Here is a 21,671-nt window from a genome sequence, read left to right on the forward strand (position 1 = left end):
TTTTGGCCATGATGGCATTATCTTCAGTTGTTTGGATTTGAACAATATATGTGTGTTTTTATGTTGTAGCTTGAGGGTTCTCTGGAGCAAGAGAAGAAGCTCCGTATGGACCTTGAGAGAGCCAAGAGAAAGCTGGAGGGAGATCTGAAACTGGCCCAGGAGTCCATAATGGACCTGGAGAATGACAAGCAGCAGTCTGATGAGAAAATCAAGAAGTAAACAAACAAATGGCTGCAGTATTACCTACTACATTGATCAACATAATGGGGGTTCTTGACTAATTCTTGTAATTATGAATTAGCATTTGCATGTGATTTTTAAAAGCAAAGTGAATGGTATGATTCTCTGTCTTTAAACTATCGAAACCAAAACCAACTCTGCAATCTACGTGTTTGTGTTTCTTAGGAAGGACTTTGAGACCACCCAGCTCCTCAGCAAGATTGAGGATGAGCAGTCTCTGGGAGCTCAGCTGCAGAAGAAGATCAAGGAACTCCAGGTACAACAGGATATAAGCTCCAGTACAGGAAAGCACCTGAATCATCTCCTGGCAAAAACTGGGACATGTTTCTTCTGGTAGCACACATTTCTACTGGTGGCTTCTGATGGCTCAGTAGGCTGGAAGATGGTGTTTCTTGCTGCTGCTTCTTACTGATGTTAAGATGGTGCTTCCGTAGAGTTAGATAGAGAACTAATACTTTATCTGTGACATTATGGCCCCTGTGACAGCATGGACAGCTCAATTTTAACGTAGTCGATTGTCTTCTTCTTTTGTGCTTGAAAAAAGTGTAAACCTAATATTTGTGATTTACCGCCAACTGCAGTGCTGGAGTCCTGAGCAAAATCTTGTCATTAATTTATTGTGGCCACAAGATGGTGGTGTTATAGCTTAAAGACATTTTCTAAACATAGGCAACACAGTTTGAAAAAGACAACCCTCTAATCATTGGCCCAGTTAACTACTTTAAAATGGTGGAAGCCCTCAAAGGCAATGTCCATGCTAAAATGGGTTACATCCATCCAGAGTCCTCTATCTAACTCTATGGGTAGATTCTACTGCTGTGGGTATGGTTCCTGCATGGGACACTGTCTATTGAATATATTTTAGTGTAACTGACTTTGTTTCAACATATTTATGCAAAATATACATCCTATTATTATTTTGTGAGGTTCCAATGTTTCAACTTTATTGTAGTGTTCATTCCCCGCTGCTCCTGCCCCCTGCTTTAGGCCCGTATTGAGGAGCTGGAAGAAGAAATTGAGGCTGAGCGTGCTGCCAGGGCCAAAGTTGAGAAGCAGAGGGCTGATCTCTCCAGGGAACTTGAGGAGATCAGCGAAAGGCTAGAGGAGGCCGGAGGTGCCACTGCTGCTCAGATTGAGATGAACAAGAAGCGCGAGGCTGAGTTCCAGAAGCTGCGTCGTGATCTTGAAGAGTCCACCCTGCAGCATGAGGCCACAGCCGCCGCTCTGCGCAAGAAGCAGGCCGACAGTGTGGCTGAGCTTGGGGAGCAGATTGACAATCTGCAGCGCGTCAAGCAGAAGCTGGAGAAGGAGAAGAGTGAGTACAAGATGGAGATTGATGACCTCTCCAGCAACATGGACTCCATCGCCAAAGCTAAGGTGAGTAGTGATGTTTTTTGGTCAGGCAGTGTTGAGGAGGGTCAACTACATTACCATTCACGTGAACTGAAGTAATAATGGTACATGTTTCACTAACAGGGCAATCTGGAGAAGATGTGCCGTACTCTTGAGGACCAACTAAGTGAGATCAAGACTAAGAATGATGAGAATCTTCGCCAGGTTAACGACATCAGTGGACAGAGGGCCAGACTTCTGACAGAAAATGGTACCATCAACAATTAACAACAAACCAATGTTTTCCTTAAGTCTAGTCCACATTAAAATATTTGGATAAAAGCATCTGATAAATTGAATATATTATCGCATAGTTTCTATTGTACTATTCACCACCTAACATTGCCCTACAATACCTAAAAAACATTTTAAATCATAGAGAACAGAGAAACCATTAACAAGATGTCCCTCTATCTCTGCAGGTGAGTTTGGCCGTCAGCTGGAGGAGAAGGAAGCCCTGGTGTCTCAGCTAACCAGAGGCAAACAGGCCTTCACCCAGCAGGTGGAGGAGCTGAAGAGGCAGATTGAGGAGGAGGTCAAGGTAAGGGACCCAATATGGACTCCACCAACCACAGAGTTTAGAGAAATATCTACATACAGTGGGGGAAAAAAGTATTTAGTCAGCCACCAATTGTGCAAGTTCTCCCACTTAAAAAGATGAGAGAGGCCTGTAATTTTCATCATAGGTACACGTCAACTATGACAGACAAAATGAAGAAAAAAAATCCAGAAAATCACATTGTAGGATTTTTTATGGATTTATTTGCAAATTATGGTGGAAAATATGTATTTGGTCAATAACAAAAGTTTCTCAATTCTTTGTTGTATACCCTTTGTTGGCAATGACACAGTTCAAACGTTTTCTGTAAGTCTTCACAAGGTTTTCACACACTGTTGATGGTATTTTGGCCCATTCCTCCATGCAGATCTCCTCTAGAGCAGTGATGTTTTGGGGCTGTCGCTGGGCAACACGGACTTTCAACTCCCTCCAAAGATTTTCTATGGGGTTGAGATCTGGAGACTGGCTAGGCCACTCCGGGACCTTGAAATGCTTCTTACGAAGCCACTCCATCGTTGCCCGGGCGGTGTGTTTGGGATCATTGTCATGCTGAAAGACCCAGCCACGTTTCATCTTCAATGCCCTTGCTGATGGAAGGAGGTTTTCACTCAAAATCTCACGATACATGGCCCCATTCATTCTTTCCTTTACACGGATCAGTCGTCCTGGTCCCTTTGCCGAAAAACAGCCCCAAAGCGCAGTAGGTATGGTGTTCTTTGGATTCAACTCAACATTCTTTGTCCTCCAAACACGACGAGTTGAGTTTTTACCAAAAAGTTATATTTTGGTTTCATCTGACCATATGACATTCTCCCAATCAGAGCATATGAGCGGAGTGGAGCGGGAGCGAGCGTGGAGCGTGAGCGGACGGATTTTGAACAGAGCGCAGAGCGACATTTTTAAAAGGACGGAGTGTCGCCCTATGTCCCGCTCCAATTTCGCTCGCTCACACCACGAGTCTGAAGCATGCTCAAGCCTGACCCAGAATCCATCTGTTTAATTTAATTTGTGTCGTCCATGAATTTGTATTTTATAGAGCGAGAGGAGCAGCAACAGCAACAAGAGAAAAGGGTTGAGGAATTCAAAAGTGTATTCATTGCACGCAAAGGCCCAACCATAACAAGGGAGAGAAAAAGAGAGCTGGATGTAGCATTTTTTGAAATGATTTTCATGGACTATGAACCGCTGAGTAAAGGAGAATGCGAAGGGATGCAACACTTCGCCAGCGCAGCTCAACCGGGCTACACCCCCCCTAAGAAACTATGATAAATCAGTACTTTACTGTCAAATTTACATCTGAGATGCCCCATTCACATGCTTCAGCTGGCGATCAAAAACGCAGTTAACGAGCACGACAACATTAATAGGCTGTTAGTGAAAGTCGGGCACCTGGTGAAAAGTGTACGCAAGAGCACAGAGGAAACCGACCAATTAGGTGTCCGCCCCACAAATGCCTGCGCCATTCGATGGAGCAGCCAGCTGCGGATGATTCAGTCGTTCATCCGGTTGTTCCAAAAAGACCCGTTATGGCAAAACAAACTCAAGTCTAACGTTGCTAACATCACCCTGAATCAAGTACGGCAGCTGACGTACCTTGTCAGTGTGCTGACACCACTAGCAGACCTCACAGACAAAATGCAGAAGGAGCTGGGGAACCTGGGGATGATCCTCCCTGCTGTCACAGAAATCAAATCCCTGCTCACCGATTACACTCACGCTGCACTTCCAATGGGCATCGCTGCTTTTGCAGAAACATTGGCAAACAACGTGTCAATTCGCTATGGAATATACTATACTGATTAACATCTCATTTTAGCGTCAGTGTTAGATCCCCGTTTCAAGACAGAATGGATAATCCGAGATGAGTCTGTATGCAACAAATTCGGGGAGATAAAGTAAGGCTGTGGTTTAAGCTAAAAGTGAAATACATGCAGATTTTGTTCCTTTTTGGAGTGAGCGGGGGCGATTTGAGTGGAGCGCGATGCAAACTGCGTTGAGCGCTGAGCGATAATGAGCGGACTGGCCTGATGTGGCTTTGAGCGGGGGGAGCGGAGGGGTGAACAGCTCCGTGAGCGAGGAGCTGAGATTCTCACCGCTCCACTCCGCTCATATGCTCTGCTCCCAATCCTCTTCTGGATCATCCAAATGCACTCTAGCAAACTTCAGATGGGCCTGGACATGTACTTTGAAGAGGGGGATGACCGCAGCAGCTTTCGAATCTCTGGGGATCTCAGACGTTACGAAAGAGAGGTTGAACAGGCTAGTAATAGGGGTTGCGACAATTTCGGCGGCTAGTTTTAGAAAGAAAGGGTCCAGATTGTCTAGCCCAGCTGATTTGTAGGGGTCCAGATTTTGCAGCTCTTTCAGAACATCAGCTGTCTGAATTTGTGTGAAGGAGAAGCAGGGGGGGGGCATTGGCAAATTTCAGCGGAGGGTGCAGAGTTGGTGGCCGGGGTAGTGGTAGCCAGGTGGAACGCATGGCCAGCCGTAGCAAAATGCTTGTTGAAATTCTCGATTATTGTAGATTAATCGGTGGTGATAGTGTTTCCTAGCCTCTGGGAGTTAGTGCTACAGGATGCAAATTTCTGTTTGATGTGGATGGGAGCGTGCTCTGCTCTCTGTTTCCTGTAGTCCACGATCAGCTTCTTTGTCTTGCTGATGTTTAGAACAGGGAGTACAGGTGGGGACTGAGCACACACCCGAAGGGCCCCTGTATTGAGGGTCAGTGTGGCGGATGTGTTGTTGCCTACCCTCAAAACCTGGGGGCGGCCCGTCAGAAAGTCTCAGGGTCCTGAGCTTAGTGATGAGCTTGGAGGGCACTATGGTGTTGAATGCTTAGCTGTAGTCAATGAACAGCATTCTCACATAGGTGTTCTTTTTGTCCAGGTGGGAGAGGGCAGTGTGGAGTGCAATAGAGATTGCATCATCTGTGGATCTGTTGGGGCGGTATGTGAATTGGAGTGGGTCCAGGGTGTCCATGTCCTTGTTCAGCCAAGACTCTGAGAAACATAGAATATTACAGATCTTCAGGTCCCGTTGATAGGACGGAGTTGATCCAGTTTGTTTGCCAGTGACAACAGCACATTCTCCAACAGAACAGAGGGCAACGGCGGTCTATCCTAACCCTAACCCTAACCCAGAACAGAGGGCAACGGCGGTCTATCCTAACCCTAACCCTAACCCAGAACAGAGGGCAACGGCGGTCTACCCTAACCCTAACCCTAACCCTAACCCTAACCCAGAACAGAGGGCAACGGCGGTCTATTTGTTCGCCGACGTAATCTCGTTAGGAGGCTGCCTCACCATGGTGCCGCCTCACCTGCCTCTTTTTCACCGCCACTTTCGAGTCCCAGGGATTAGGCCCTGGTCTGAAGTAAGTAGAAGGCCCAGAGCTTCCGATTCGTTGAAGTAGAAATCTTCATCCAAATCGAGGCAAGTGATCGCTGTTCTGATGTCCAGAAGGAAATGATGGCGGAGACATTACATACAAAAAAGTTAAGATCAGCATTAAAAAAAACAGCAGAATTGGTCAGAATCCCGCAAAATGTCCACTATCCACTGCAGCGCCATCTACTTTCATTTGTTTTACTATCTCTCTAATCTCTCTGTTTTTCCCTTTCTCTCTCACAGGCTAAAAACGCACTGGCCCATGGTGTCCAGTCTGCCCGCCATGACTGTGACCTCCTGAGGGAGCAGTTTGAGGAGGAGCAGGAGGCCAAGGCAGAGCTGCAACGCGGCATGTCCAAGGCCAACAGCGAGGTGGCTCAGTGGAGGACTAAGTATGAAACTGATGCCATTCAGCGCACAGAGGAGCTGGAGGAGGCCAAGTGAGTCGCACGCAACAGCAACAACTCACATATAGGGTGTGGATGGTGATGGCGGTAGGGTAGTCTCGTAAACCCACACCCTAGGCAACAGCGGTGTGGTCTGGTTTCTTGGCAACTTCAATAAGAAAAAAAAAAGTGGGGTGGGTCCTCTTAAACAGAACCCCTGTGATCTCCATCTTGCTAGCTACTATTTGGTATTTTATTCAAACCGATAAGGTACCCACTGGGCAGACCACGTCATTTCAATGTGGAGAATTTGGGTAATATTTGGTAGATACATTGATCAATGAGATTCCAGCACATTTTCACCCACTCAAAAAGACAGCTAAGAGTTTGATGCTTTCAACCATCTAAAATCACAACCAAATTACAATTGAAAATCAATGTCTGATTGTTTTATTTAGTTGTCACCTAAATGGGTTATCACTGTGCTTTCAATCATTTAAAAGCACACCAAAGTTAAAATGGGAATCCAGTGTCATATTTTGTTTCTTTATAAAACATATAAATAAAATCAATCAGATCAAGCGTTAACCGGTGATAGCCGACACCCACATAGCTGATTTTTTGGCGGTGTCGAAAGTGTAACTGCGTTGGAATTGTCAAATCGGTGAGCAGCTGCTCTTGATCATTGTCACAAAGCCACACCCATCCCACTTGCGATACAAGTTCAGAACGAGAAAGTGTGGGCTATATAGAAATAATGACGCTCAAATTTAAAATCATTAAACTAAATAATGAGGATTTCTATCAGCCTAATCGAGGTGTAGATTACATCTCAAACAGTGTTCCAGTGTTCAAATTTGTAAACAGGGCTGAATGAGATTTCTGTTAATGCGACTCCATGCAGCCAATGGCAATGTCCGCTTTAGGTATAATGCCAGGAGCTGCTTGTGGATTGGACAGCTCTAAGGCAGTTCCACCTCCGACACCGCCAAAACAACCGCTATCTGGATGTCGGCTTAAAGCGGATCTGATTGAATAGAGCCCTTAACGTTATCAATATGCTTGATCAAATTGCGCAACCAAATTACCTGGATTTCAGCTAGTTGAGATGACATTGAAGTACATAGTGCACGTGATCCCTGTGTAGCTCAGTTGGTAAAGCATAGCGCTTGCAACACCAGGGTTGTGGGTTTGATTCTCACGGGGGGCCAGTATAAAAAAATAAAATAAAAAATGCACTCACTAACTGTAAGTCGCTCTGGATAAGTGCGTCTGTCATGAGGTGAGGTGTATGTGTGGTGGAAGTCAGGCGCAGGACACCGAGGCTCAGTCCAACAGAGTTTACTCAACAATTCCAAAAGGAAACGGTAAACAAACGACCTCCAACAATAAGAGGCGAGCATTTACGCAACAAGCGTAAAACACTAGAATAACAAACAAGAAGCAAAACACGCAGCACAAAGACAGGCGAACAACAACACACAATCCTACCAAGAAAAAAGACGGAACTTATAGGACAGGTGATGAATACACACAGGACACAGGTGTGACAGACAGACAAAAGCAATCACACACAGAAACATAGATCGGTGGCAGCTAGTACTGGGACGGCGACCGCCGACGCCTGCTCGTACCAGGAGGGGAGCAGCCTCGGCAGAATCCGTGACAGTACCCCCCTTGACGCGCGGCTCCAGCCGTGCGCCGACCCGGCCTCGGGGGACGGCCAGGAGGACGCGGACCCGGGCGCGTGGGATGCCCACGGTGGAAATCAGTCAGGAGGGATGGATCGAGGATGTCCCTCCTGGGCACCCAGCACCGTTCCTCCGGACCGTACCCCTCCCACTCCACGAGATACTGGAGACCACTCATCCGGCGCCTCGAGTCCAAGATGGTCCGGACTCTGTACGCCGGGGCCCCCTCGATGTCCAAAGGGGGCGGAGGGGTCTCTCTATCTCATTATCCTGGAGTGGACCAGCTACCACCGGCCTGAGAAGAGACACATGGAACGAGGGGTTAATATTTTTGTACTCTATAGGCAGTTGTAACCTGTAACACACCCGTTCAACCTTCTCAGGACTTTAAAGGGGCCCCACAAACCGCCGACCCAGCTTCCGGCAGGGCAGGCGGAGGGGCAGGTTTCGAGTCAGAGCCAGACTCGATCTCCCGGTGCGTACACCGCCCTCACTGCGGTGGCGATCGGCGCTCGCCTTTGTTGACGGATGGCACGCTGCAGATGGACATGGGCAGCGTCCCACGTCTCCTCCGAGCGCCGAATCCACTCGTCCACCGCAGGGGCCTCGGTCTGGCTCTCGTGCCACGGTGCCAGGACCGGCTGATACCCTAAAAATACACTGGAAAGGTGTTAATCCGGTGGAGGAGTGGCGGAGAGAGTTCTGGGCCATCTCTGCCCAGGGGATATACCTCGACCACTCCTCCGGCCGGTCCCGGCAATAGGACCTCGAAAAACCTACCCACATCCTGGTTCACACGTTCAACCTGCCCATTGCTCTCTGGGTGGTACCCCGAGGTAAGGCTAACCGAGACCCCCAGGCGTTCCATGAAAGCCCCCAGACTCTGGAGGTGAACTGGGGACCTCGGTCGGACACAATATCCTCGGGGACCCCATAGTGCCGGAACACGTGGGTAAAGAGGGCCTCGGCGGTCTGTAGGGCAGTAGGGAGACCCGGCAGTGGGAGGAGACGACAGGCCTTAGAAAACCGATCCACAACGACCAAAATGGTGGTATTACCCTGGGAAGGGGGTAGATCGGTCACAAAATCTACCGAGAGGTGGGACCATGGTCGTTGTGGAACGGGCAGAGGGATGTAACTTACCTCTGGGCAAATGTCTAGGTGCCTTACACTGGGCACATACCGAGCAGGAGGAGACATAAACCCTCACATCCCTGGCTAACGTTGGCCACCAGTATTTTACGCTAAGGCAGTGCACCGTCCGACCAATACCAGGATGTCCAGAGGAGGGTGATGTATGAGCCCAAGAAATAAGCCGATCACGAACCTCGAGCGGAACGTACGTCCGCCCCCACAGGACACTTCGGGGGAGTAGGGTCGTGCACGCAGCGCCCGCTCGATTTCCGCATCGACCTCCCATACTACCGGAGCCACCAGACAAGACTCCGGCAGTATGGAAATAGGCTCAATGGACCTCTCCTCTGTGTCATACTGCCGGGACAGGGCGTCTGCCTTACCGTTCTGGGACCCAGGGATGTATGTGATCTTAAAAACAAACCGGGTCAGGAACATGTTCCACCTAGCCTGACGAGGGTTCAATCTCCTAGCTGCCCGGATGTACTCCAGGTTACGGTGATCAGTCAGAATGAGGAAAGGGTGTTGAGCCCCCTCAAGCCAATGCCTCCACACCTTTAGGGCCTGGACTACAGCTAACAGCTCCCTGTCCCCAACGTCATAATTGCGCTCCGCCCGAGCTGAGCTTCTTAGAGTAGAATGCACAGGGGCGGAGCTTGTGTGGCGTGCCGGACCGTTGTGACAGGACTGCCCCAATACCCGGTCTCGGACGCGTCCACCTCTACTTGGAAAGGCAGAGAGGGATCCGGATGCGCCAGCACCGGGGCCGAGGCGAACAGGTTCTTCAGCTTGACAAATGCCCTGTCCGCCTCAGCTGACCACTGCAAGCGCACCGGACCCCCCTTTAGCAGGGACGTAATGGGAACTGCAACCTGTCCAAAGCCCCGGATAAACCTCCGGTAGTAATTAGCAAAACCCAAGAACCGCTGCACCTCTTTACGGTGGTTGGAGTTTGCCAATTACGCACAGCCGATACCCGATCTACCTCTATCTCCACGCCAGACGCGGACAAACGATAACCCAAAAAGGAGACGGACTCCTGGAAGAACAGGCATTTCTCTGCCTTGACATACAAGTCATGCTCCAACAGTCGTCTCAATACTCGGCGCACCTGGGCTACATGCTCGGCTCGTGTAGAAGAGTACACCAGGATGTCGTCGATGTAAACTACTACACCCTGCCCATGCATGTCCCGGAAAATCTCGTCAACAAAGGATTGGAAGACTGAAGGAGCATTCATTAACCCCAGATGGCATGACGAGATACTCGTAATGACCCGAGGTGGTACTAAATGCTGTCTTCCATTCATCCCCCCCTTAATGCGCACCAGATTGTATGCGCTCCTGAGATCTAACTTTGTGAAGAATCGCGCTCCGCGTAATGATTCCGTCATCGTCGCAATCAGTGGCAGTGGGTAGCTGTATTTAACTGTAATCTGATTGAGACTACGATAATCAATACACGGGCGCAATCCCCCGTCCTTCTTCTTCACAAAGAAGAAACTCGAGAGACTGGGGAAGTAGAGGGCCGTATGTATCCCTGTGCCAAGGACTCAGCTATGTATGTCTCCATAGCCGCTGTCTCCTCTTGAGACAGGGGATACACATGACTCCTGGGAAGAGCTGCTCCAGTCTGGATATTTATCGCACAGTCCCCCTGTCTATGAGGAGGTAGCCTTGCTGCCCCTCGATTTACTAAATACCAGTGCTAAATCCTCATACTCGGGGGGAATGCTAGTGCGGGCACTTGGTTCGGACTCTCTACCGAGGTCGCCCCTATGGAAACACCTAGACATCTCCCTACACACTGGGCAGACCACTCCATAAGAGCCCTCTGTTGCCACGCTATGGTAGGATCGTGGGTACTTAACCAGGGAAGCCCCAACACCACTGGGTACGCAGGAGAGTCAATCAGATAGAACTGAATGATCTCCTCATGACCCCCTGCGTAGTCATCGTCAGCGGTGCTGTGACATCCCTGATAAGACCCGACCCCAACGGCCGGCTGTCTAATGCATGGACAGGGAATGGAACTTCTACCGGCCGAAGGGGAATTCCTAACCTAGCACAAAATTTACGATCAATAAAGTTCCCAGCTGCGCCTGAATCTACTAGCGCCTTATGCTGGGAATGAGGTGCCACCTGTGGAAAACGCACAGGAATACTCATGTGACCAACAGAGAGCTCTGGGTAAGTGGGGCGCCTACTCACCTGGAATGACTCCCCAGTGCGTGACCTGTTGTCCCCTCTCTCAGAAGACCCTCCCCAGCACCTGGCCGTGGTGTGTCCTCCACGGCCACAGTTGGTGCAGGGGTTGGCCCTCCTCGGGTTCTCCCTCCTCCTCTCTCTAGCGCCAGCACCCCCGAGCTCCATAGGAATAGGCTCGGAGGTGCTGGAGGATGGGAATGGACGACCCCACTCGGGACGTCCGCGGGTAGCCAGCAGGGTGTCTAGACTGATGGAGATGTCCACCAGCTGGTCGAACGACAGGTTGGTGTCCCTGCAGGCCATCTCACGACGAACGTCCTCTCGTAGGCTACACCGATAGTGGTCAATGAGGGCCCTCTCATTCCATCCCGCATCCGCTGCTAGTGTCCGGAACTCCAGTGCGAACTCCTGTGCGCTCCTCTTCCCCCTGTCGGAGGTGGAATAGACGGCTCTCCCGCCGCTTTCCCCTCAGGTGGATGATCGAAGACAGTCCTGAAGCGGCGGGAAAACTCCGCGTAGGTGATGGTGGCGGCGTCTATTCCCCTCCATTCGGCGTTGGCCCACTCCAACGCTTTCCCGGAGAGACAGGAGATGAGGGCGGAGACGCTCTCGTATCCCGAGGGCGCCGGGTGTATGGTGGCAAGGTAAAGTTCTACCTGTAGGAGAAAGCCCTGACACCCGGCTGCAGAACCGTCATATGCCCTCGGGAGCGAGAGCCGAATGCCACTGGGTTCCGGTGCTGAGAGAGGAGAACTGGCCGTTGGTGCTGGGATGGTGTGAGAAGGCGTGGGCACCTCGATTCATCAACCGGCGCAGTCTGTTGGACACCTCGTCCATGGCGACCCCGAGTTGCCGGATCATGCGCGTCCTGGTAATTAATCCGGTCCTCCAGGGAATCGGGTATCGCCGCTGTTCCTGCTGACTCCATGGAGATGGTGTGTTGTTCTGTCATGAGGTGAGGTGTATGTGTGGTGGAAGTCAGGCGCAGGACACCGAGGCTCAGTCCAACAGAGTTTACTCAACAATTCCCAAAAGGAAACGGTAAACAAACGACCTCCAACAATAAGAGGCGAGCATTTACGCAACAAGCGTAAAAACACTAGAATAACAAACAAGAAGCAAAACACGCAGCACAAAGACAGGCGAACAACAACACACAATCCTACCAAGAAAAAAGACGGAACTTATAGGACAGGTGATGAATACACAATAGGACACAGGTGTGACAGACAGACAAAAGCAATCACACACAGAAACATAGATCGGTGGCAGCTAGTACTCCGGGCGGCGACCGCCCGACGCCTGCTCGTACCAGGAGGGGGAGCAGCCTCGGCAGAATCCGTGACAGCGTCTGCTAAATGTCTAATATGTAAATGTAAAGTGATCAATGCCGTTTGAGATTCTGTGCAAATTATTATAGCAATTGTGAAGATTTCCACAGACCTGCGACCCTGAACGCTTTCTGTGATTACATAAGAAGACATTTATTGTTACAGTAACCTCAAAACGTGGCCGTGGATGGGATCATTGTAAGGTTGAATAAATACTGTTACATTAGTTTGTAAGATAGTTACTAGCTTCATGTTAGGCTGTCTTACAAAAGTAATATTGAAGTGTGTCTGGCTTGAATTCCAGTTTGTCTACAAATTAATAATTGAAATGTTGGATTCATGTCTCCATTTCAACCAAAAATCAAAGTTAATTAATAGGTCTAAATCAAACTTTAAAGGATTTGATTTAGTCATTCTTTAACTTAGATTTTTGGTTGAGAGACTTGAGTTGGAGACATGAATCCAACATATTATTTTGCTAACTTGCAGATTCCATTTGAAAGCAACCAAAGCTTGAAACCCTAGGCCTATATGTCTATTTTTAGTTGAATCCTGGGTTAAATTTAAACAATAGCTGTTGATGACTTCTCAAAGGCTATATAGGCCTAAATTGCATCATTGATGATATGACTGATAAAATATGGTTACATTTCATTTGCCCTGTTAAACCTACCCTTTGGAATGACTTTGATAGCAACAGTGAATCTATTAAGTGGAGATTTCTCAACAATCATTCTCACGATAGCACATTGGTAACAGTCTGTAACAAATATGAAAGCCAAGCAGGGCTTGGTTAAAACACTGGATGGGAGACCAAAGGGTAGCTGTAGATAGATCAACTCTCCAGTAGGAGGTGCTGCCCAGCCTACTGTTTTTTTCTGATAGAGGATATAACGTTGAAGATCTGATGTTGTTTCAAAGGTACAAATTCAACATATTTTATACAAGGTTTGTCAGTGTTGAAAATGTAACCATGTTGATGTAATCCTGTAGTTGAATTGTCACCCTCAAAAAAATTGTTTGTTAATAACTTTTTTTCAAATCCAATGTATTTTCCATGTAACAATACATTGACAAATGATGTTGAAACAATGTTGATTTAACCAGTTTGTGCCCAGTGGGTAGTGATGTAGGCAGTGACATAGTTCTAAACTTCCATTCTATTATGTACAGAGGTGTTAGCCTGGAACATTGGAACATTGTTGGAGGCAACCCGGATGTCTAGAGAGACTAGTGGTAGGGGGCTCCCGAGAAAATGTCAATAAGTATTGTAACATTTGTTTGGAACAAATTATTCACTATAAAACCACCCTCTGTTGTCCAATAGGAAGAAGCTAGCCCAGCGTCTGCAGGAGGCTGAGGAGACCATCGAGGCAGTTAACGCCAAGTGCGCCTCCCTGGAGAAGACCAAGCAGAGGCTGCAGGGAGAGGTGGAGGACCTCATGATTGATGTTGAGCGAGCTAACGCAATGGCCTCCAACCTTGACAAGAAGCAGAGGAACTTTGACAAGGTGAAAATGAATAAACCTCACCCTAGGGGGATATTTTATGTCTGCTATATGATCAGTTGTAGTGTAATTGTACAATATTCCTGATTCAAAACTCCATCAATGAGTTCTAATGAAAATCCCATGGATTTCCCTAGGTTCTGTCAGAGTGGAAGCAGAAGTATGAGGAGGGCCAGGCTGAGCTGGAAGGAGTTCAGAAGGAGGCTCGCTCTATGAGCACTGAACTCTTCAAAATGAAGAACTCCTACGAGGAGGCTCTGGATCATCTGGAGACTCTGAAGAGAGAGAACAAGAACCTGCAACGTGAGGATCTGACAGCAGATCTATTTTGCTCATGTTTGACTAGTGTTTTGAAAATTACATCCAGATTACTATTACACCATCTCTGAATTTTCATGTACAGTATAAAATTATATTATTGGGGCTCGTAATCGGTGTTCCTTCGAACAACCCAATGAAGTGGAGGGCAATTAGATTTGCAAGACCATATGAAGTGCTGTTAATGAATTATCTGTTATTATGATTCAGTGTCAACTTCAGTGCATTGGTAATATCCACAAAAAAATCTCCCAAGTCTAAACTGCTCCTGTGTTTGTGTGTGCAGAGGAGATCTCTGACCTGACTGAGCAGATCGGAGAGACTGGCAAGAGCATCCATGAGCTGGAGAAGGCCAAGAAGACTGTGGAGACAGAGAAGTCTGAGATCCAGACAGCTCTGGAGGAGGCTGAGGTACAAACTACAGCTGTTTGATGGGAAAAGCAGTGTTACACGAGCCAATACCAACTACAGTCTAATGCTCCCTGTATTGGTGTTTATTGTAGTCATATATATTTAATTTCTTGTGTTATTCACGTCCAAATGTATTGAACACAATTCGCCTGACTGCTTCTCCTTGTCCAGGGCACACTGGAGCACGAGGAATCCAAGATTCTGCGTGTGCAACTGGAGCTGAACCAGGTCAAGGGTGAGGTGGACAGGAAGCTGGCTGAGAAGGACGAGGAGATGGAGCAGATCAAGAGGAACAGCCAGAGGTTGACTGACTCCATGCAGAGCACCCTGGACTCTGAGATCAGGAGCAGGAATGACGCCCTGAGGGTGAAGAAGAAGATGGAGGGAGACCTGAACGAGATGGAGGTCCAGCTGAGCCACGCCAACCGCCAGGCGGCTGAGGCCCAGAAACAGCTGAGGAACGTCCAGGGACAGCTCAAGGTAAAGGGAATGGGACATCAGGCTCAAAAACCTGAACATGGGGAGGGATTTGTTTGTGAATCTTTAAAAAAGGATAGAACAGAGGAATTGAATGGATTGGACTAATATGCTGTAGAAATGTAGGGATATTGAGGAAATTCTTACCAATAAACATTTCTATCACCGATCCTATCACCCCTACTTCCACAAGTCCTAATGAACCTGTCATTACGAAACCCCAGGATGCCCAATTGCACCTTGATGACGCCGTCCGCGCCTCAGAGGACATGAAGGAGCAGGCAGCCATGGTGGAGCGCAGGAACGGTCTGATGGTGGCTGAAATCGAGGAGCTGAGAGTTGCTCTGGAGGTGACAGAGAGAGGCCGCAAAGTGGCTGAGACTGAGCTGGTAGACGCCAGCGAGCGTGTTGGACTGCTACACTCCCAGGTACAGGTCAAAATCTATTTCTTATGAAACCAAACATACCATTTACACACCTGATATTCGACAGTGCTTGCTTTTAAATGTCATAACTTCTGCCTTATAACATGTAAGTTCTCTTGAGAGTCAAACAAATTGTCTTGTTTCCCACAGAACACCAGCCTTCTGAACACCAAGAAGAAGCTGGAGACTGACCTGCTGCAGGTGCAGGGAGAGGTGGAAGACATCGTCCAGGAAGCCAGGAATGCAGAGGAGAAGGCCAAGAAGGCCATCACTGACGTGAGTCCTTATGATCTATTAAATTACATCAACTTGATTTGTCCCCAATGGTAATTGGTAATTGGGCTGGTTAACACTAGAATGGCTGAGCCTCGAGGCATCCCAGTTTGAGCCAATGTAGATTCTAACAGCCTAATAAATACATTTATTGCCTTCAGAAAGTACCCCTTGACTTATTCCACATGTTGTTGTTCCAGCCTGAATTCAAAATGGATTACATTTTTTTTCACCAATCTACAAACAAAACTCCATAATGACAAAGTGAAAACATGTTTTTAGGAAATTTTGGAAATGTGATAAATGAAATACAGTCAATACTTTGTAGAAGCACCTTTGGCAGCGATTACAGCTTTGATTAGTCTTGGGTATGTCTTTATCAGCTTTGCACATCTGGATTTTGGGATTTTCTCCCATTGTCCTTGCAGATTTTCTCAAGCTCTGTTAAGTTATATGGGGAGTGGATGTGAACAGAAAACTTAAAGTTTTTCCATTGATTTTCAATGGGATTCAAGTCTGGGCTTTGGCTGGAGTTTCAAATGTTTGTTCTGAAGCCATTCCAGTGTTGCTTTGACTGTATGCTTGTGGTCACTGTCCTGTTGGAGCGCACATTTTTGCCCCAGTCTAAGGTCGCTTGCACTCTGAATCAGGTGTGCCTGTATTTTGCTCCATTCATGGTTCCCTCTATACTTACCAGTCTCCCTGCCGCTGAAAGGATCCCCATAGCATGATGCTGCCACCACCATGCTTCACGGTAGGGAAGAAGGGTGATGAGCTTTGCCTGGTTTTCTCCAGACATAGCAGTTTGCATTCAGGCCAAAGAGTTCCATTTTTGTGTCATCAGACCACATAATCTTTTGCCTTATGCTCTTAGTCGTTCATGTGCCTTTTTGCAAACTCCAGGCGTGCTGTCATGTGCCTTTTTCTCAGTAGTGGCTTCCATCTAGCCACTCTCCCATAAAGCCCAGATTGGCGAAGTGCTGTTGAGACGTCCTCGTGGCAGGTTTTCCCATCTCAGCCAAGGAACTCTGTAGTTCTGTCAGAGTGGTCCGGTTGCTCAGTTTGGTCGGACGGCCAGCTCTAGGCAGAGTCTGGTAGTTCCATATTTTTTCAATTTCCCAATGATGGAGACCACTGTGGTCTTGGAAACGTTCAACATTTGTTTTATACCCTTCCCCAGATACACAGTACCAGTCAAAAGTTTGGACACACCTACTCATTCCAGGGTTTTTCTTTATTTTTAGTATTTTCTACATTGTAGAATACTAGTGAAGACATCAAAACTATGAAATAACACATTTGGAATCATAAGTAACCATAAAAGTGTTCAACAAATCAAAATATATTTGAGATTTGAGATTCTTCAAATAGCCACCCTTTGCCTTGATGACAGCTTTGCACACTCTTGGCATTCTCTCAACCAGCTTCAACTGGAATGCTTTTCCAACAGTCTTGAAGGAGTTGGCTGCTTTTCCTTCACTCTGCCGTCCGACTCATCCCAAACCATCTCAATTGGGTTGAGGTCGGGGGATTGTGGAGGCCAGGTCATCTGATGCGGCATTCCATCACTCTCCTTCTTGGTAAAATAGCCTTTACACAGCCTGGAGGTGTGTTGGATCATTGTCCCACTAAGCCCAAACCAGATGGGATGGCGTATCACTGCAGAATGCTGTGGTAGCCATGCTGGTTAAGTGTGCCTTGAATTCTAAATAAATCACAGACTGTGTCACCAACAAAGCACCCGCACACCATAACACCTCCTCCTCCATGCTTTACGGTGGGAAATACACATGCAGAGATCATCCGTTCACCCACACCGCATCTCACAAAGCCACGGCGGTTGGAACCAAAAATCTCCAATTTGGACTCCAGACCAAAGCAATGCAGATGTAGATGCACAGTGGCTAGGAAAAACCTCTTAGAAAGGCAGGAACCTAGGAAGAAACCTAGAGAGGAACCAGGCTCTGAGGGGTGGCCAGTCCCCTTCTGGCTGTGCCGGGTGGAGATTATAAGAGTACATGGCCTTTAAGGCCAGATCATTCTTTAAGATGTTCAAACGTTCATAGATGACCAGCAGGGACAAATAATAATCACAGTGGTTGTCAGTTGGCTTTTCATAGCCGAGCATTCAGAGGATGAGACAGCAGGTGAGAGAGAGAGATGAAAACAACAGGTCTGGGACAAGTTATTGATATGTTCATCAAGAGAGAGATCAGGGTCAAGAGTAACGCTGAGGTCCTTCAGTTTTATTTGAGACGACTATTCAACCATCAATATTAATTGTCAGATCAAAATGCAGATCTCTTTGTTTCTTGGGACCTAAAACAAGCATATATGTCAGAGTTTTAAAGTTTTAAAAATGCAGCCATTCACTGCCTTATGTCTGAAACACAAGCTTCCAAGGTAGGCAATTTTTGAGCTTCACCATGTTTTGTTGAAATGTAGGGTTAGGGTTAGTGTGTCGTCCGCATAGCAGTGAGAGTTTAAGTTGTGTTTCCGAATGACATCACCAAGAGGTAGAATATATAGTGAAAACAATAGTGGTCCTAAAATGGTAAAAATTCTAATAATTAGCTGGTTGATTATCTGCATCCAGTTAATTACAACTAAGGTTGGAGCAAAAACCTACAGAAGGGTAGCTCTCCAGGAACTGCGTTGCTCTAGCGTTGCTGTAGCGTTGCTCTAGCGTTGCTGTAGCGTTGCTCTAGCGTTGCTGTAGCGTTGCTCTAGCGTTGCTGTAGCGTTGCTGTAGCGTTGCTCTAGCGTTGCTGTAGCGTTGCTGTAGCGTTGCTCTAGCGTTGCTGTAGCGTTGCTGTAGCGTTGTTCTAGCGTTGCTGTAGCGTTGCTCTAGCGTTGCTGTAGCATTGCTCTAGCGTTGCTCTAGCGTTGGAAATCCCTGGTCTAGAGAGAAACACATTAAACAAACTACCATTCCAGGCGGCCATGATGGCTGAGGAGCTGAAGAAGGAGCAGGACACCAGCTCTCACCTGGAGAGGATGAAGAAGAACCTGGAGGTCACAGTCAAGGACCTGCAGCACCGCCTGGATGAGGCTGAGAATCTGGCCATGAAGGGAGGCAAGAAGCAGCTCCAGAAACTGGAGTCCAGGGTGAGTTAACAGCAGGGTGGATTAGAGTGGATTGAAAGACTGATTTCTGGATATTTATTTGATCATGTAAAAATACACAGGGGCATTGTGTAATGACTTTTCTCTCAATAACCCACCTAGATAAGGAAAAGCTGTTGTTAACATTACAGATCCCTTCCATTAAAATTGTAAAAGTACATATGAACAGACAACTATTGTGCCTCCTTGACCGAGTAGAAGACTCTGTTTTACAAAGATTTGTTACTTATGATTTCACCACCTCAAACACATGCCTATGTTCATGTCTTCTACAAAGGTGCGTGAGCTTGAGACTGAGTTGGAGGCCGAGCAGAAAAGAGGTGTAGACGCGGTCAAGGGAGTCCGCAAGTATGAGCGCAGAGTCAAGGAGCTCACTTACCAGGTAAGAGGAAGTGCCTTCTTCACACACTTGACACTAACACAGACAGGTTGGTGTATAAAACTGAGGCATTGATTCTTTGATTTTGTCCCACAGACTGAGGAAGATAAGAAGAACGTTGGCAGACTTCAGGACCTGGTAGATAAGCTGCAGATGAAAATGAAGGCCTACAAGAGGCAGGCTGAGGAAGCGGTGAGTCACAGACTTAGTCAAATACTCTGAAAGCTTTCGAAAACATATTTTTCCCTAGTTAACTTCATGTCAATACAGTTTAGTTAAAGCTGAGATCCGCCAAAGGTGAAACAGCAACACTGGTTGCCCCAGGCACATTTGTTATCATTTTTGTTTTGTTTATCAAACGAAGGAGATGAGTATGAAGATTTGTGCTAAAATAAAATCTATTGTGTGTGCAAGTTAGTGAAATGCTCAACTTGCAAGCCCTACCCAACAGTGCAGTAGTCAATAATAGTATAACTAATAAATACATATATAACCCTAACACGAGAAATAAACAAGGGGAAAAAATATATAATTTAGAAAAAAAAAGTGTTTGTTGTTTTAAGTAGCGTCTTTGTTGTTGTAATAACGGACGTGGCAGCTTCACTGCAACGGATTCCAACTTTAAAGTACTTCTGCACAACAGGCAGTTGATATTGCAAGTTATTGCTGAAGACATTTCTGAGTACCTCCTATGTCTGTGTTTCCTACTTAAAGAATAGGGTTAGTATTCATATTAATCTGCTGTTATGGGGTTTGGTCTACTGGTAGCACTGCAGTAACACACTTTCTCTGCTGTATCATCTAGCCCCCTATATACCGTACATTGCTGTCTTTCTCTGCTGTATCATCTAGCCCCCTATATACCGTACATTGCTGTCTTTCTCTGCTGTATCATCTAGCCCCCTATATACCGTACATTGCTGTCTTTCTCTGCTGTATCATCTAGCCCCCTATATACCGTACATTGCTGTCTTTCTCTGCTGTATCATCTAGCCCCCTATATACCGTACATTGCTGTCTTTCTCTGCTGTATCATCTAGCCCCCTATATACCGTACATTGCTGTCTTTCTCTGCTGTATCATCTAGCCCCCCTATATACCGTACATTGCTGTCTTTCTCTGCTGTATCATCTAGCCCCCTATATACCGTACATTGCTGTCTTTCTCTGCTGTATCATCTAGCCCCCCTATATACCGTACATTGCTGTCTTTCTCTGCTGTATCATCTAGCCCCCTATATACCGTACATTGCTGTCTTTCTCTGCTGTATCATCTAGCCCCCTATATACCGTACATTGCTGTCTTTCTCTGCTGTATCATCTAGCCCCTATATACCGTACATTGCTGTCTTTCTCTGCTGTATCATCTAGCCCCCTATATACCGTACATTGCTGTCTTTCTCTGCTGTATCATCTAGCCCCCTATATACCGTACATTGCTGTCTTTCTCTGCTGTATCATCTAGCCCCCTATATACCGTACATTGCTGTCTTTCTCTGCTGTATCATCTAGCCCCCTATATACCGTACATTGCTGTCTTTCTCTGCTGTATCATCTAGCCCCCTATATACCGTACATTGCTATGTGACGATTAAAAAAAAACTTTAAATACTTACAAAATATATATATATATCTGAATTTGCTACCTGAATCTTCAAACTTTGAAACTGATGTTATGCTCTCCTCGCTTTTCCTCACCCAGGAGGAAGCAGCCAATCAGCACATGTCTAAGTTCAGGAAGGTTCAGCATGAGCTGGAGGAGGCTGAGGAGCGTGCGGACATCGCTGAGACTCAGGTCAACAAACTCAGAGCCAAGACCCGCGACACTGGAAAGGTACAGAGCTACACCTGACTCATGTTCAAATATGACCACATCAACACCACCTATGCTTCACTATAATTCAAACTAGGTTGGTACTTCGACATTCTAAATAGAAAATCCAATCTGAGCACTGCTTGATCCATTATATTATTTTGATGTTCATATATTTTGCATGTTCATTATTACTGATCCATTTGTTTCCTTCTTCCTTCCTACAGGGCAAAGAAGCTTCTGAATAAACAAGATGAAGTCTCTTAACATCTTACTGTGTTGCATAAAATAGGACTTTTATGATGACATTTTGAGCATTGATTAAAAACATGTTGGCCAACATATACTTATTTTTTGACTGTGGACTTATTACTCAGCAAACAGCTTTTTCATACCATAAAAATATTTCACTTTATTTAAAGGAGCAATCTGGGATTCCAAAAAACAACAAAGCATTCACCCCAACAAAGCAACCATGTTTCTGGGGTAAACCGCTGAGGGATGAGGCTGTTTCTGGGGTAAACCGCTGAGGGATGAGGCTGTTTCTGGGGTAAACCGCTGAGGGATGAGGCTGTTTCTGGGGTAAACCGCTGAGGGATGAGGCTGGAGGTAGTG

General features: G+C 46.9%; 1 protein-coding gene across 1 annotated transcript in view; it reads left to right on the forward strand.

The window, feature by feature from the left end:
• Positions 1–21,398, forward strand: part of LOC121556012 (myosin heavy chain, fast skeletal muscle-like) — a 41,255-nt gene extending 19,857 nt beyond the window's left edge. The window contains exons 23-39 of the mRNA XM_041869881.2: positions 70–215; positions 406–496; positions 1,228–1,617; positions 1,717–1,843; positions 2,055–2,173; positions 5,822–6,018; positions 13,655–13,838; positions 13,973–14,138; positions 14,440–14,564; positions 14,736–15,044; positions 15,266–15,469; positions 15,617–15,742; positions 18,677–18,847; positions 19,143–19,247; positions 19,341–19,436; positions 20,946–21,077; positions 21,284–21,398. Coding sequence (XP_041725815.2) covers positions 70–215; positions 406–496; positions 1,228–1,617; positions 1,717–1,843; positions 2,055–2,173; positions 5,822–6,018; positions 13,655–13,838; positions 13,973–14,138; positions 14,440–14,564; positions 14,736–15,044; positions 15,266–15,469; positions 15,617–15,742; positions 18,677–18,847; positions 19,143–19,247; positions 19,341–19,436; positions 20,946–21,077; positions 21,284–21,304 — 2,709 coding nt within the window. The 3' untranslated portion in view covers positions 21,305–21,398. The remainder of the gene's footprint in view (positions 1–69; positions 216–405; positions 497–1,227; positions 1,618–1,716; positions 1,844–2,054; positions 2,174–5,821; positions 6,019–13,654; positions 13,839–13,972; positions 14,139–14,439; positions 14,565–14,735; positions 15,045–15,265; positions 15,470–15,616; positions 15,743–18,676; positions 18,848–19,142; positions 19,248–19,340; positions 19,437–20,945; positions 21,078–21,283) is intronic.
• The last annotated feature ends 273 nt before the right edge of the window (positions 21,399–21,671 follow it).

The sequence above is a fragment of the Coregonus clupeaformis genome, unplaced genomic scaffold (genome assembly GCF_020615455.1).
Source record: "Coregonus clupeaformis isolate EN_2021a unplaced genomic scaffold, ASM2061545v1 scaf0476, whole genome shotgun sequence".
Taxonomy (NCBI): domain Eukaryota; kingdom Metazoa; phylum Chordata; class Actinopteri; order Salmoniformes; family Salmonidae; genus Coregonus; species Coregonus clupeaformis.